The following is an 11473-nucleotide window of genomic DNA, read 5'->3' as shown; positions in this document are numbered from 1 at the left end:
TCGGTGGAGCTGGCGCTCTGGTTCTGCTGGTTGTGGAGGAGCTCCTCCACCTCCTGGCGGTGGGTGGCCCTCAGCTCATCCAGCGCTTGCCGCTTCTCCGCCTCAAACTGGGCCTGAGTCTGGCTGAAGGCCCGCAGCTTCTCCTCAAAGTCCCGACGCATCTCCTCCACCTGGAACCACGACACATGTTGTTCCCTCTGGTGGGGCAAGAGTCACAGCCCCCCAGCGCTGAAGCCCCTCCTACCCGCCCACCCCACCTCAGGATGGAGCGTGACATGAGTGACCAACAGAAGGTGGGAGGGGATGTCATGTGACGCCGGTCGACAGGAGTTGATAGGTGGACGGGGTGACGGCAGAAGCAGGAGGAGGCGGGACAACAGCACAGCTATGGACCAATCACAGTGTGTGTGTGTGTGTGTCCTACCTCTCTGCTCATACACACCACCCTCTGTGTGTGTTGGGCTTCGGTGCAGAGCTGAGAGTCCTCCATCCTCTGACGGTACATCTCAAACTCAGCCAGAGCCTGAAGGGAGGAGACCATCAATCAACACAACCGACAACCAACACACAACCGACACAACCAACACAACCGACACACAACCAACACACAACCATAAACCAACACACAACTGACACAACCAACACAACCATCAACCAACACATAACCAACACACAGCCAACCAACAACCAACACACACACCTACACCTGCACCTACACAACCTGGTGTACGTCCAGACCCAGTACACCCCCCTGGTCCAGAGACAGGCAGTCTCTACACGCACCATCAGGAGATGGACTCCTGAAGCAGAAGAGGCTCTCAGAGACTGCTACAACACCACGGACTGGGACGTACTGCTGGGGGGGCATGGAGAGGACATCGATGGGATGACCCACTGTCTCACGGACTATATCAACTTCTGTGTAGATGTGGTCGCCCCCCCCAAGACAGTTCGGTGTTATCTAAATAACAAGCCGTGGATAACAAGGATGTCCTCAACAGGAAAAAGAAGGCTTTCAGGACGAAGGATGAGGAGGAGATGAGAAAGTCACAGAGGGAGGTCAGAGGTCAGGCGCTGCATAAAGGAGGCCAAGGACTCCTACAGGAGGAAGGTGGAGCAGCAGCTGAGCACCAGCAGCATGAGGGACGTCTGGGAAGGTGTGAGGAACATCACTGGACACAAAGCCAGGACCAGAACAGAGGGGGAGGGGTGCAGAGAGCCAACGACCTGAACGGCTTCAATAGGTTCAACCAGGCCCCCCCGTAGCACCCCCTATCACCCTCCACCCTCATGACCTCAGCAGCAGCTCACCAACCTCACCCCCATCCCGGGAAAAGGTGGGCGTGGACGACGCCATCCTCCACATGCTACACCGAGCCCACTCGCATCTGGACAAGGAAAGCGGTACTGTGAGGATCCTTATTCTGGGTTTTTCAAGTGCCTTCAACACCATCCAGCCCTGTATCCTACAGGAAAAGCTCCTACAAATGCGAGTGGACCCCGCCCTGGTTGACTGGATCCAAGACCACCTCACCAACAGACCAGTTGGTCAGGCTGAAGGACGCCACGTCTGATGCTGTGGTCAGCTGCATCGGTGCTCCACAGGGGACTGTCTTGTCCCCAATCCTCTTCTCCCTGTACACGGCTACAACTCAGAACTGTGTCACATCCAGAAGTACTCAGACGACACAGCTATTATGGGATGTATCAGGGACAATGAGGAGGAGTGTAGATGCGTGGTGAAGGACTTTGTTGACTGGTGTCACAGCAACAGCCTGCAGCTCAACACCTCCAGAACTAAAGAGCTGGTCATTGACTTCAGGAGGTACAGACCCAACCTAGACCAGTTCTGATAGGAACGGGGGAGGTGGAGATTGTGCAGACCTATAAATATCCTGGGCTGTGGCTGGACAACAAGCTGGACTGGACCAGCAACACGAGGCAGCTGGACCAGAAAGCACAGAGCAGGATCTACTTTCTGAGGAGGCTGAGGGCATTCAACATCTGCAGGAAGCTCCTGTGGATGTTCTACCAGTCTGTGGTCACCAGCATCCTGTCGTTCGCTGTGGTGTGGTGGGGAGGGAGCGTGACCAAGGTGGATCTCTCCAGGATGGAGAAGCTGATCAGGAGGACCAGCTCGGTGGTCGGGATGAAGCTAGACCCTCTGGTAATGGTGGCAGAGAAGAGAACCTTGGACAAACTGCTGGACATCATGGACAATGTCAGCCACCCTCTGCACACCGTTACCAACAACCAGAGGAGCCAGAGGCTGAACCCCCCCAACATGAAGGACCAACAGACTGGAGAACTCCTTCATCCCCCGAGCCATTAAACCGATCTACTCCTCCCTGGGGGAGTTGAAGAAGAAGAAAGTCCACAGGAGAGCTGAGGGACGACACAGACAATACAGCAAAAACTATACAAACACCATAGACCAGTGGTTCTTAACCTTGTGGGAGGTACCGAACCCAGTCGGTTTCATACGCTCACTCACCGAACCCTTCTTTAGTAAAAATTTTTTATTTCTTTTTCAAATTTAAGATATAAGTATATGTTTTACTGGTGTATTTAATGAATTGTGCATTAATGTCACCTTTTTCAAAGACCAAAACCAAGACAGTGCATGAACTCACATGACATGACCTACCTGTAAATCAGTGTGAGTCCTGCTGTTGTCATAGAGACCAGTTCAGATATGCGTGGCTTCACCTTGACAGGTGTTACTCTGATGTCATTTCACACCAAAGTCTGTTTCTGTTGTTTCCACCAGCTTCAGGAAGTGTTCCTTTATTTCTACCAGCACCAGACTAGAGTTGTTCAACCTGACATTCAGATCCTGCAGAACCCTGACTCCCATCACGTTCTGTTATACAGTACAGGTAAATTCAGGTTACACATGTTCGTCTGACCACTTTCTTTTTCTGCTCAACATAGTTACTATGAATTAAAATATTAAGAATCAATCAGATGACGTACCATCGCGACAGGCAGAAATCCACTACTGAGTGAGCAAAATCCCCTGTAGCACAGGTAGGCTAATGATGTAGCGTCACGTGATCACCTGCAGCCAGTGATGGCTAAGGGGGCGTGTCATCACCAATTGACACGATGTGTCAAACGTACAAAGTGATTCATGTGTGTTCGGCAAAAACACCCAACACATCGTGTCGAACCCCTGAGGCCGACTCACCGAACCCCTGAGACCGACTCACCGAACCCCTGAGACCGACTCACCGAACCCCTGAGACCGACTCACCGAACCCCTGAGACCGACTCACCGAACCCCTGAGACCGACTCACCGAACCCCTGAGACCGACTCACCGAACCCCTGAGACCGACTCACCGAACCCCTGAGACCGACTCACCGAACCCCTGAGACCGACTCACCGAACCCCTGAGACCGACTCACCGAACCCCTGAGACCGACTCACCGAACCCCTGAGACCGACTCACCGAACCCCTGAGACCGACTCACCGAACCCCTGAGACCGACTCACCGAACCCCTGAGACCGACTCACCGAACCCCTGAGACCGACTCACCGAACCCCTGAGACCGACTCACCGAACCCCTGAGACCGACTCACCGAACCCCTGAGAACGACTCACCGAACCCCTGGGGTTCGATCCAACCCAGGTTCAGAACCACTGGTCTAGACACGTCGCTCTACTCATGTCTAACTAGACCCGTCTATTTATGCCTTTTTATTTCTATGCCTATTTATGATTTTCTATTTGTATATTCTTGATGGGTTAATTAATAATCTTTCTGTTTGGTATTGTAATACTTGTACTACTACTACTACTATTACACACACACCCACACACACACACACACACACACCTGTCTCTTCATGTGCTCGTGTAGCTCCACTGACTCCTCCAGACTGACCAGACGGCGCCGCAGGTCGGCGTCGTCGGCCATCTTGCTTTTGTACTGCATGATCTTGTCTCTGGTTTCCGTGACGATGTGTTGGACCTGAAACGACAAGACGCACACATGAAGCCCCGCCCAGCGGGTAGGTTGAAGCACACGTGAAGCACACGTGAAGCACACGCAGCATCGGGGTAACTAAACCCCCAGCGGACCCCCACCTCGTCCTCGTGAGCTTCCTTCAGAGACTCGATCTCCTCCTCGTGTTCGTCGTTCTTGGTGTTCAGGGCGTAGATCACCTGACAGGAAGACAGGAAGCTCTCATCAGTCACGTCAGGGGTCACCCGGGTCAGAGGTCACAACAGGTGTCACATGGGTCAGAGGTCACATCAGGTGTCACACGGGTCAGAGGTCACATCAGGTGTCACACGGGTCAGAGGTCACATCAGTTGTCACACAGGTCAGAGGTCAGGTGGACCCGGACGGCTCACCACCTGGAGATGGGCTGGACCCCCCAGCACAGAGACACGCCTTCACCTTCATCATCAGCGCCTCATCATCAGCGCACAAACCAACAAACAAACATCTGGTGTCATCAGAGCTCTGAGCTCCAGCCTGCTGCTGTCTCTGGTTGCTAATGACAACACGCTAACTCTGGTTAGCCTCGTCAGCTGCACTCTAAAAAATGATCCAAGGACCTCGTAAATGTGACAGTAATTTATAGTTATGCATGCTGAAAAAAATCATCACGATGAGTTTTTGATTTGACTACATTAAAATTAATTAATAAAACTCCAACAGGAATATTTAAACGAGTAAATTAAGTTTACTTACTTAAAATAAAGTATTACTTGACTCACAGATTACATGGTTTAAATATTTGTAATAATAAGTATGTTTCTCCAACCTTTTTGAGAATATATTAACAAATATCCGTTAGTTTTAATAAGTGCTATTATTAAACAAGTTAACTCAAGTGTATTGGAGACGTAACTAACAACTTAATAACATAGGGTGTCGGCTCACCTCCCACTGCCGACGCGTCCTTGAGCAAGGTGCCGCCCCCCTCAATTTGGGGCGCGACCCCCCAAATTCAGTTACATTTACTCAATTTTTGTAGGTAATTGAACTAAAATCAATTTGTTCAGACGTACTAGAAAATATTAGATTGACTCGTGACTCCGGTTTTGTTTCAACAGATTTGAGAGGTTTCAGATCTACTCAATATTTATAAGTTTAGAAATGTTTCACCGACTGAAACATGCAGTATTATGTTTCTGAGTGTGTAGGGATGGAGGAACATTAAAGAACCAATCAGAACGTCCTTCAGAGCCATATATGGTCAGGGCTGGTGTGTGTTCTGGTGTGTGTGGTGGTGTGTGTGCTGGTGTGTGTGGTGGTGTGTGTGCTGGTGTGTGTTCTGGTGTGTGTTCTGGTGTGTGTTCTGGTGTGTGTGGTGGTGTGTGTGGTGGTGTGTGTTCTGGTGTGTGTTCTGGTGTGTGTTCTGGTGTGTGTTCTGGTGTGTGTTCTGGTGTGTGTGCTGGTGTGTGTTCTGGTGTGTGTGGTGGTGTGTGTGGTGGTGTGTGTTCTGGTGTGTGTTCTGGTGTGTGTGGTGGTGTGTGTTCTGGTGTGTGTTCTGGTGTGTGTGGTGGTGTGTGTTCTGGTGTGTGTTCTGGTGTGTGTTCTGGTGTGTGTTCTGGTGTGTGTTCTGGTGTGTGTTCTGGTGTGTGTGCTGGTGTGTGTGGTGGTGTGTGTTCTGGTGTGTGTTCTGGTGTGTGTGCTGGTGTGTGTGCTGGTGTGTGTGGTGGTGTGTGTGCTGGTGTGTGTGGTGGTGTGTGTTCTGATGTGTGTGTTCTAGTGTGTGTTCTGGTGTGTGTGGTGGTGTGTGTGGTGGTGTGTGTGGTGGTGTGTGTTCTGGTGTGTGTGCTGGTGTGTGTGCTGGTGTGTGTTCTGGTGTGTGTGCTGGTGTGTGTGGTGGTGTGTGTTCTGATGTGTGTGTTCTAGTGTGTGTTCTGGTGTGTGTGGTGGTGTGTGTGCTGGTGTGTGTTCTGGTGTGTGTGCTGGTGTGTGTGGTGGTGTGTGTTCTGGTGTGTGTGCTGGTGTGTGTGCTGGTGTGTGTTCTGGTGTGTGTGCTGGTGTGTGTGGTGGTGTGTGTTCTGGTGTGTGTTCTGGTGTGTGTTCTGGTGTGTGTGGTGGTGTGTGTGCTGGTGTGTGTGGTGGTGTGTGTTCTGATGTATGTGTTCTAGTGTGTGTTCTGGTGTGTGTGGTGGTGTGTGTGGTGGTGTGTGTTCTGGTGTGTGTTCTGGTGTGTGTGGTGGTGTGTGTGGTGGTGTGTGTGGTGGTGTGTGTACTGGTGTGTGTGCTGGTGTGTGTGCTGGTGTGTGTTCTAGTGTGTGTGCTGGTGTGTGTGGTGGTGTGTGTTCTGATGTGTGTGTTCTAGTGTGTGTGGTGGTGTGTGTGGTGGTGTGTGTGGTGGTGTGTGTGGTGGTGTGTGTTCTGGTGTGTGTGGTGGTGTGTGTTCTGATGTGTGTGTTCTGGTGTGTGTGGTGGCGTGTGTGGTGGTGTGTGTTCTGGTGTGTGTTCTGGTGTGTGTTCTGGTGTGTGTGGTGGTGTGTGTGGTGGTGTGTGTTCTGATGTGTGTGTTCTGGTGTGTGTGCTGGTGTGTGTTGATCCTGGATGAAGGTGGACGTTCTCCTCTTCCTCAGTGGGTCCTTCATTAAACGTGATTCTTCTACTGGAGCTCCTTTCATCTCTCCCTCAGTTCTCCTCCTTCATCCCCACATCTCCCGGGAGGGGGGCACCTCGTCCAATCACAGCGAGCTCTCAGCAGCTTCCTTCAGATCTGTCTTCACGCCGCCACAGGAACCACACGTGTTTGGACCCTCTGGTCACGTGGATCACGCTAACCATCATTCATCACGTCCTGAGGAAGCTTCAGGTCGTTTGTTCCCATCAGGCAGACAGGAAATGATGTCATCACACCACAGTCCAGGTTCACGCAGTGAAACAGTTCAGGTTCATACATTCAAACATTTCTTCTCTGGGCTGAAGGTCTGTCTGCGTTCCTTTAGATGGTTCTATAGAGAACCTTGTGTTGGTCCTATAGTCTCCTCCGTTCTACCTGCTGGTCTGCAGAAGCTGCTGTACGGCGATTATTATTATTATTATTATTATTATTATTATTATTGCCATTATTATTATTATTATTATTATTATTATTATTATTATTGCCAATATTATTATTATTATTATTATTACTACTACTACTATTATTAATGCTTCCACAAGAGGACACAAGCCAGTGTCTTATTGTGCCGGTCCCAAGCCCGGATAAATACATAGGGTTGCGTCAGGAAGGGCATCCGACGTTAACCTTTTGCCAAATCAAAGATGTGAATCAAACCTATGACTTCCATACCGGATCGGTCGAGGCCCGGGTTAACAACGACCGCCATCGGTGCTGCTGACCTACAGGGCGCCGGTGGAAATTGGATTACTGTTGGTCGAAGAAGGAGAGGAGGAAAGTGTGTTCGTAGGAAGAGAGAGAAGAGGAACACCAAGAGCATAGGACTGAGAGTAGGGAAGATGAATGTTGGAACTATGACAGGAAAAGGTAGAGAGTTGGTTGACATGATGCAGAGGAGGAAGGTAGACATACTGTGTGTCCAGGAGACCAGGTGGAAAGGTAGCAAGGCTAGAAGTTTAGGAGCAGGGTTCAAGTTGTTCTATCATGGTGTAGATGGGAAGAGAAATGGAGGAGGAGTTATCTTGAAGGAGGAGTTTGTCAGGAATGTCCTGGAGGTAAAAAGAGTGTCAGATAGAGTGATGAGTCTGAAGCTAGAAATAGAAGGTGTGATGTTCAATGTTGTTAGTGGGTATGCTCCACAGGTAGGATGTGAGCTGGATGAGAAGGAGAAATTCTGGTCGGACTTTGATGAAGTGATGCAGAGCATGCCTAGAAGTGAGAGAGTTGTCATTGGAGCAGACTTCAATGGACATGTTGGTGCAGGAAACAGAGGTGATGAGGAGGTGATGGGCAGGTTTGGTGTCCAGGAGAGGAACGCAGAAGGACAGATGGTAGTTGACTTTGCAAAAAGGATGGAAATGGCTGTAGTGAATACTTTCTTCCAGAAGAGGCAGGAACATAGAGTGACCTATAAGAGTGGAGGTAGGAGCACACAGGTAGACTACATCTGGTGTAGACGGTGTAACCTGAAGGAGATCAGTGACTGTAAAGTAGTGGTAGGTGAGAGTGTAGCCAAACAGCATAGGATGGTGGTGTGTAGGATGACTCTGGTGGTGAGGAAGATCAAGAGGGCAAAGGGAGAGCAGACGATGAAATGGAGGAAGCTGAAAAAGGAAGAGTGTTGCATGACTTTTAGGAAGGAGTTAAGACAGGCTCTGGTGGTCAGGAGGTGCTTCCAGATGACTGGACAACTACAGCTAATGTGATCAGGGAGACAGGTAGGAGAGTACTTGGTGTGTCATCTGGAAGGAAAGTAGATAAGGAGACTTGGTGGTGGAATGAGGAGGTACAGGAGTGTATACAGAGAAAGAGGTTAGCTAAGAGGAAGTGGGACACTGAGAGGACTGAGGAGAGTAGACAGGAGTACTGCTGGTCTTGCACCAGGAGCTAGTATGACTAAGCCACTGTGGCTCAGTGTAAAAGAATTGAGCAAGCCACAAAAAGCCACACTCTGTGTCCACAAGTTTTTTTGTCCGTACAAACAAGCCAAGAGATGATAGAAAAGCCTGAAAAAGGGATGCGTTTGGTTGATCTCTCCAAAGAATATGGCCGTAATGCATCTACAATCACCACGTTATTAAAACAAAAGGAAGTTTAAGGAGTTTAAGGAGTTTAAGGCGTCGCGTGGGTGGTTGGAGAAGTTCAGAAGGAGGACTGGAATTCACTCTGTTGTTCATGGTGGGGCAAGAGGGCATAAAACAATGAGGACAGCAGTTAAAAGGTTAATGACCATCATATTTATTCTTTACTCTATTCTTTGTTTTTTACGTTACACACAACTCTCATTTATTGTGTAATAATCTAATCGTAACATGTATTTGTTACATGTTTTGATGCATTTTTATGATTTATAAAACATTTATGTCAGAATTTGGGGGGCTTGGAACAGATTAGGACATTTGCATGGAAAACGTGTCTCTACTTACAAAATTTCTTCTGGAACTAATTAATTTGGTAAGTAGAGGTACCGCTGTAGTTTGTAATTATTATTATTATTGATCAGAAGAAATTTCAGCTGAAATCACCACAAACGTGAAGCTGCAGCTCCCAGCAGAAACAAGGAACCCGTACAGACATTTGTTGATGCCTCATTCAACACGCTAAGTAGAACACACACACACACACACACACACACACACACACACACACATACACACACACACACACACACACACACACACACACACACACACACACACACACACACCTCAGTGCTAACAGGAAACTGTTTGCCTGTCAGCTTCAGAGGATCAGCAGTGAAACAACGACACAAATCCTCTCAGCGTCCCCCAGGGAATTCTGGGACGGATCCAAAGGAACGTGAACCCGACCCTGAGGACAGGTCCCTGAGGACGGGTCCCTGAGGACGGGTCCCTGAGGACAGGTCCCTGAGGACGGGTCCCTGAGGACGAGGACCTTGGCCGTCTCCAGGTGAGCAGCACCGGATCGGCTCCTGAAAACTTCTGCATGCTGAATTCCTTAAGCTCCTCCCAGAAGGGGGCGGTGCTGTGACGCCATTGGGTGATGGGGTGAGAAGGTGGAGCACCGAGGCCTGAACCAGATCCTGATTCTCCGCGGAGCTCAGGCGCCTCCAGGACGGACTGGGGCCCGTCTGGGGGCAAAGGGTCAGTTCACGAGCTCCAAACAACCCAACAGATCACATGACCTCAGTCTGCAGCTACCTGATAATCGCTAGCAACTAGCATCACAACCAAAACCACATCCAGCTTCACTTCAACATCGGTTAGCATCAAACACAACCAGCTAACAGTTAGCATCAGACACAACCAGCTAACAGTTAGCATCAGACACAACCAGCTAACAGTTAGCATCAAACACAACCAGCTAACAGTTAGCATCAGACACAACCAGCTAACAGTTAGCATCAAACAGAACCAGCTAACAGTTAGCATCAAACACAACCAGCTAACAGTTAGCATCAAACACAACCAGCTAACAGCAAACACAACCAGCTAACAGTTAGCATCAAACACAACCAGCTAACACTTAGCATCAAACACAACCATCTAATAGTTAGCATCAAACACAACCAGCTAACAGTTAGCATCAAACACAACCAGCTAACAGTTAGCATCAAACACAACCAGCTAACAGTTAGCATCAAACACAACCAGCTAACAGTTAGCATCAAACACAACCAGATAACAGTTAGCATCAAACACAACCAGCTAACAGTTAGCATCAAACACAACCAGATAACAGTTAGCATCAAACACAACCAGCTAACAGCATCCATCACACTTCAATCACATCCAACAACATCCAACCTGTTTCAATCTCATCCAACAACATCCAGCCTGTTTCAATTACATCCAACAACATCCGACCTGTTTCAATCTCATCCAACAACATCCAACCTGTTTCAATCACATCCAGCAACATCCAACCTGTTTCAATCTCATCCAACAACATCCAACCTGTTTCAATTACATCCAACAACATCCAACCTGTTTCAATTACATCCAGCAACATCCAACCTGTTTCAATCTCATCCAACAACATCCAACCTGTTTCAATTACATCCAACAACATCCAACCTGTTTCAATCTCATCCAACAACATCCGACCTGTTTCAATCTCATCCATCCCATCCAACCTGTTTCAATCTCATCCAACAACATCCAACCTGTTTCAATCTCATCCAACAACATCCAACCTGTTTCAATCTCATCCAACAACATCCAACCTGATCCAATCCCATCCATCCCATCCAACCTGTTTCAATCTCATCCAGCAACATCCAACCTGTTTCAATTACATCCAACAACATCCAACCTGTTTCAGTCTCATCCAACAACATCCAACCTGTTTCAATCCCATCCATCCCATCCAACCTGTTTCAATCTCATCCAGCAACATCCAACCTGTTTCAATTACATCCAACAACATCCAACCTGTTTCAGTCTCATCCAACAACATCCAACCTGATCCAATCCCATCCATCCCATCCAACCTGTTTCAATCTCATCCAACAACCTCCAACCTGATCCAATCCCATCCATCCAATCCAACCTGTTTCAATCTCATCCAACAACATCCAACCTGTTTCAATCTCATCCAACAACACCCAACCTGTTTCAATTACATCCAACAACATCCAACCTGTTTCAATCTCATCCAACAACATCCAACCTGTTTCAATTACATCCAACAACATCCAACCTGTTTCAATCTCATCCAACAACATCCAACCTGTTTCAATCTCATCCAACCTGTTTCAATCTCATCCAACAACATCCAACCTGTTTCAATCTCATCCAACAACATCCAACCTGTTTCAATTACATCCAACAACATCCAACCTGTTTCAGTCTCATCCAACAACATCCAACC

The 11473-nt window shown here is 48.5% G+C and overlaps 2 protein-coding genes across 4 annotated transcripts in view; one reads left to right on the top strand and one right to left on the bottom strand.

The window, feature by feature from the left end:
* LOC137591630 (protein FAM184A-like) overlaps positions 1 to 11473 on the bottom strand; it is a 22784-nt gene that overhangs the window by 10514 nt on the left and 797 nt on the right. For 2 of the 3 annotated variants that reach the window (XM_068309752.1, XM_068309753.1), the window contains exons 2-5: positions 4095 to 4172; positions 3844 to 3978; positions 425 to 523; positions 1 to 170 (exon numbers count right to left, since the gene is read on the bottom strand). The exon at positions 1 to 170 is cut by the window's left edge and continues 37 nt beyond it. In XM_068309752.1, coding sequence (XP_068165853.1) covers positions 1 to 170; positions 425 to 523; positions 3844 to 3978; positions 4095 to 4172 — 482 coding nt within the window. The remainder of the gene's footprint in view (positions 171 to 424; positions 524 to 3843; positions 3979 to 4094; positions 4173 to 11473) is intronic. The other variant, XM_068309754.1, reaches the window with a different exon arrangement.
* Positions 562 to 11473, top strand: part of LOC137591632 (potassium voltage-gated channel subfamily H member 8-like) — a 27856-nt gene continuing 16944 nt past the window's right edge. The window contains exon 1 of the mRNA XM_068309755.1: positions 562 to 2879. Within this exon, the coding sequence (XP_068165856.1) occupies positions 2696 to 2879 (184 nt within the window). The 5' untranslated portion in view covers positions 562 to 2695. The remainder of the gene's footprint in view (positions 2880 to 11473) is intronic.

Source organism: Antennarius striatus, chromosome 24 (genome assembly GCF_040054535.1).
Source record: "Antennarius striatus isolate MH-2024 chromosome 24, ASM4005453v1, whole genome shotgun sequence".
Classification (NCBI taxonomy): Eukaryota; Metazoa; Chordata; class Actinopteri; order Lophiiformes; family Antennariidae; genus Antennarius; species Antennarius striatus.
Note: the sequence above shows the minus strand (reverse complement) of the source record. Positions and strands in the feature narration are given on the sequence as shown.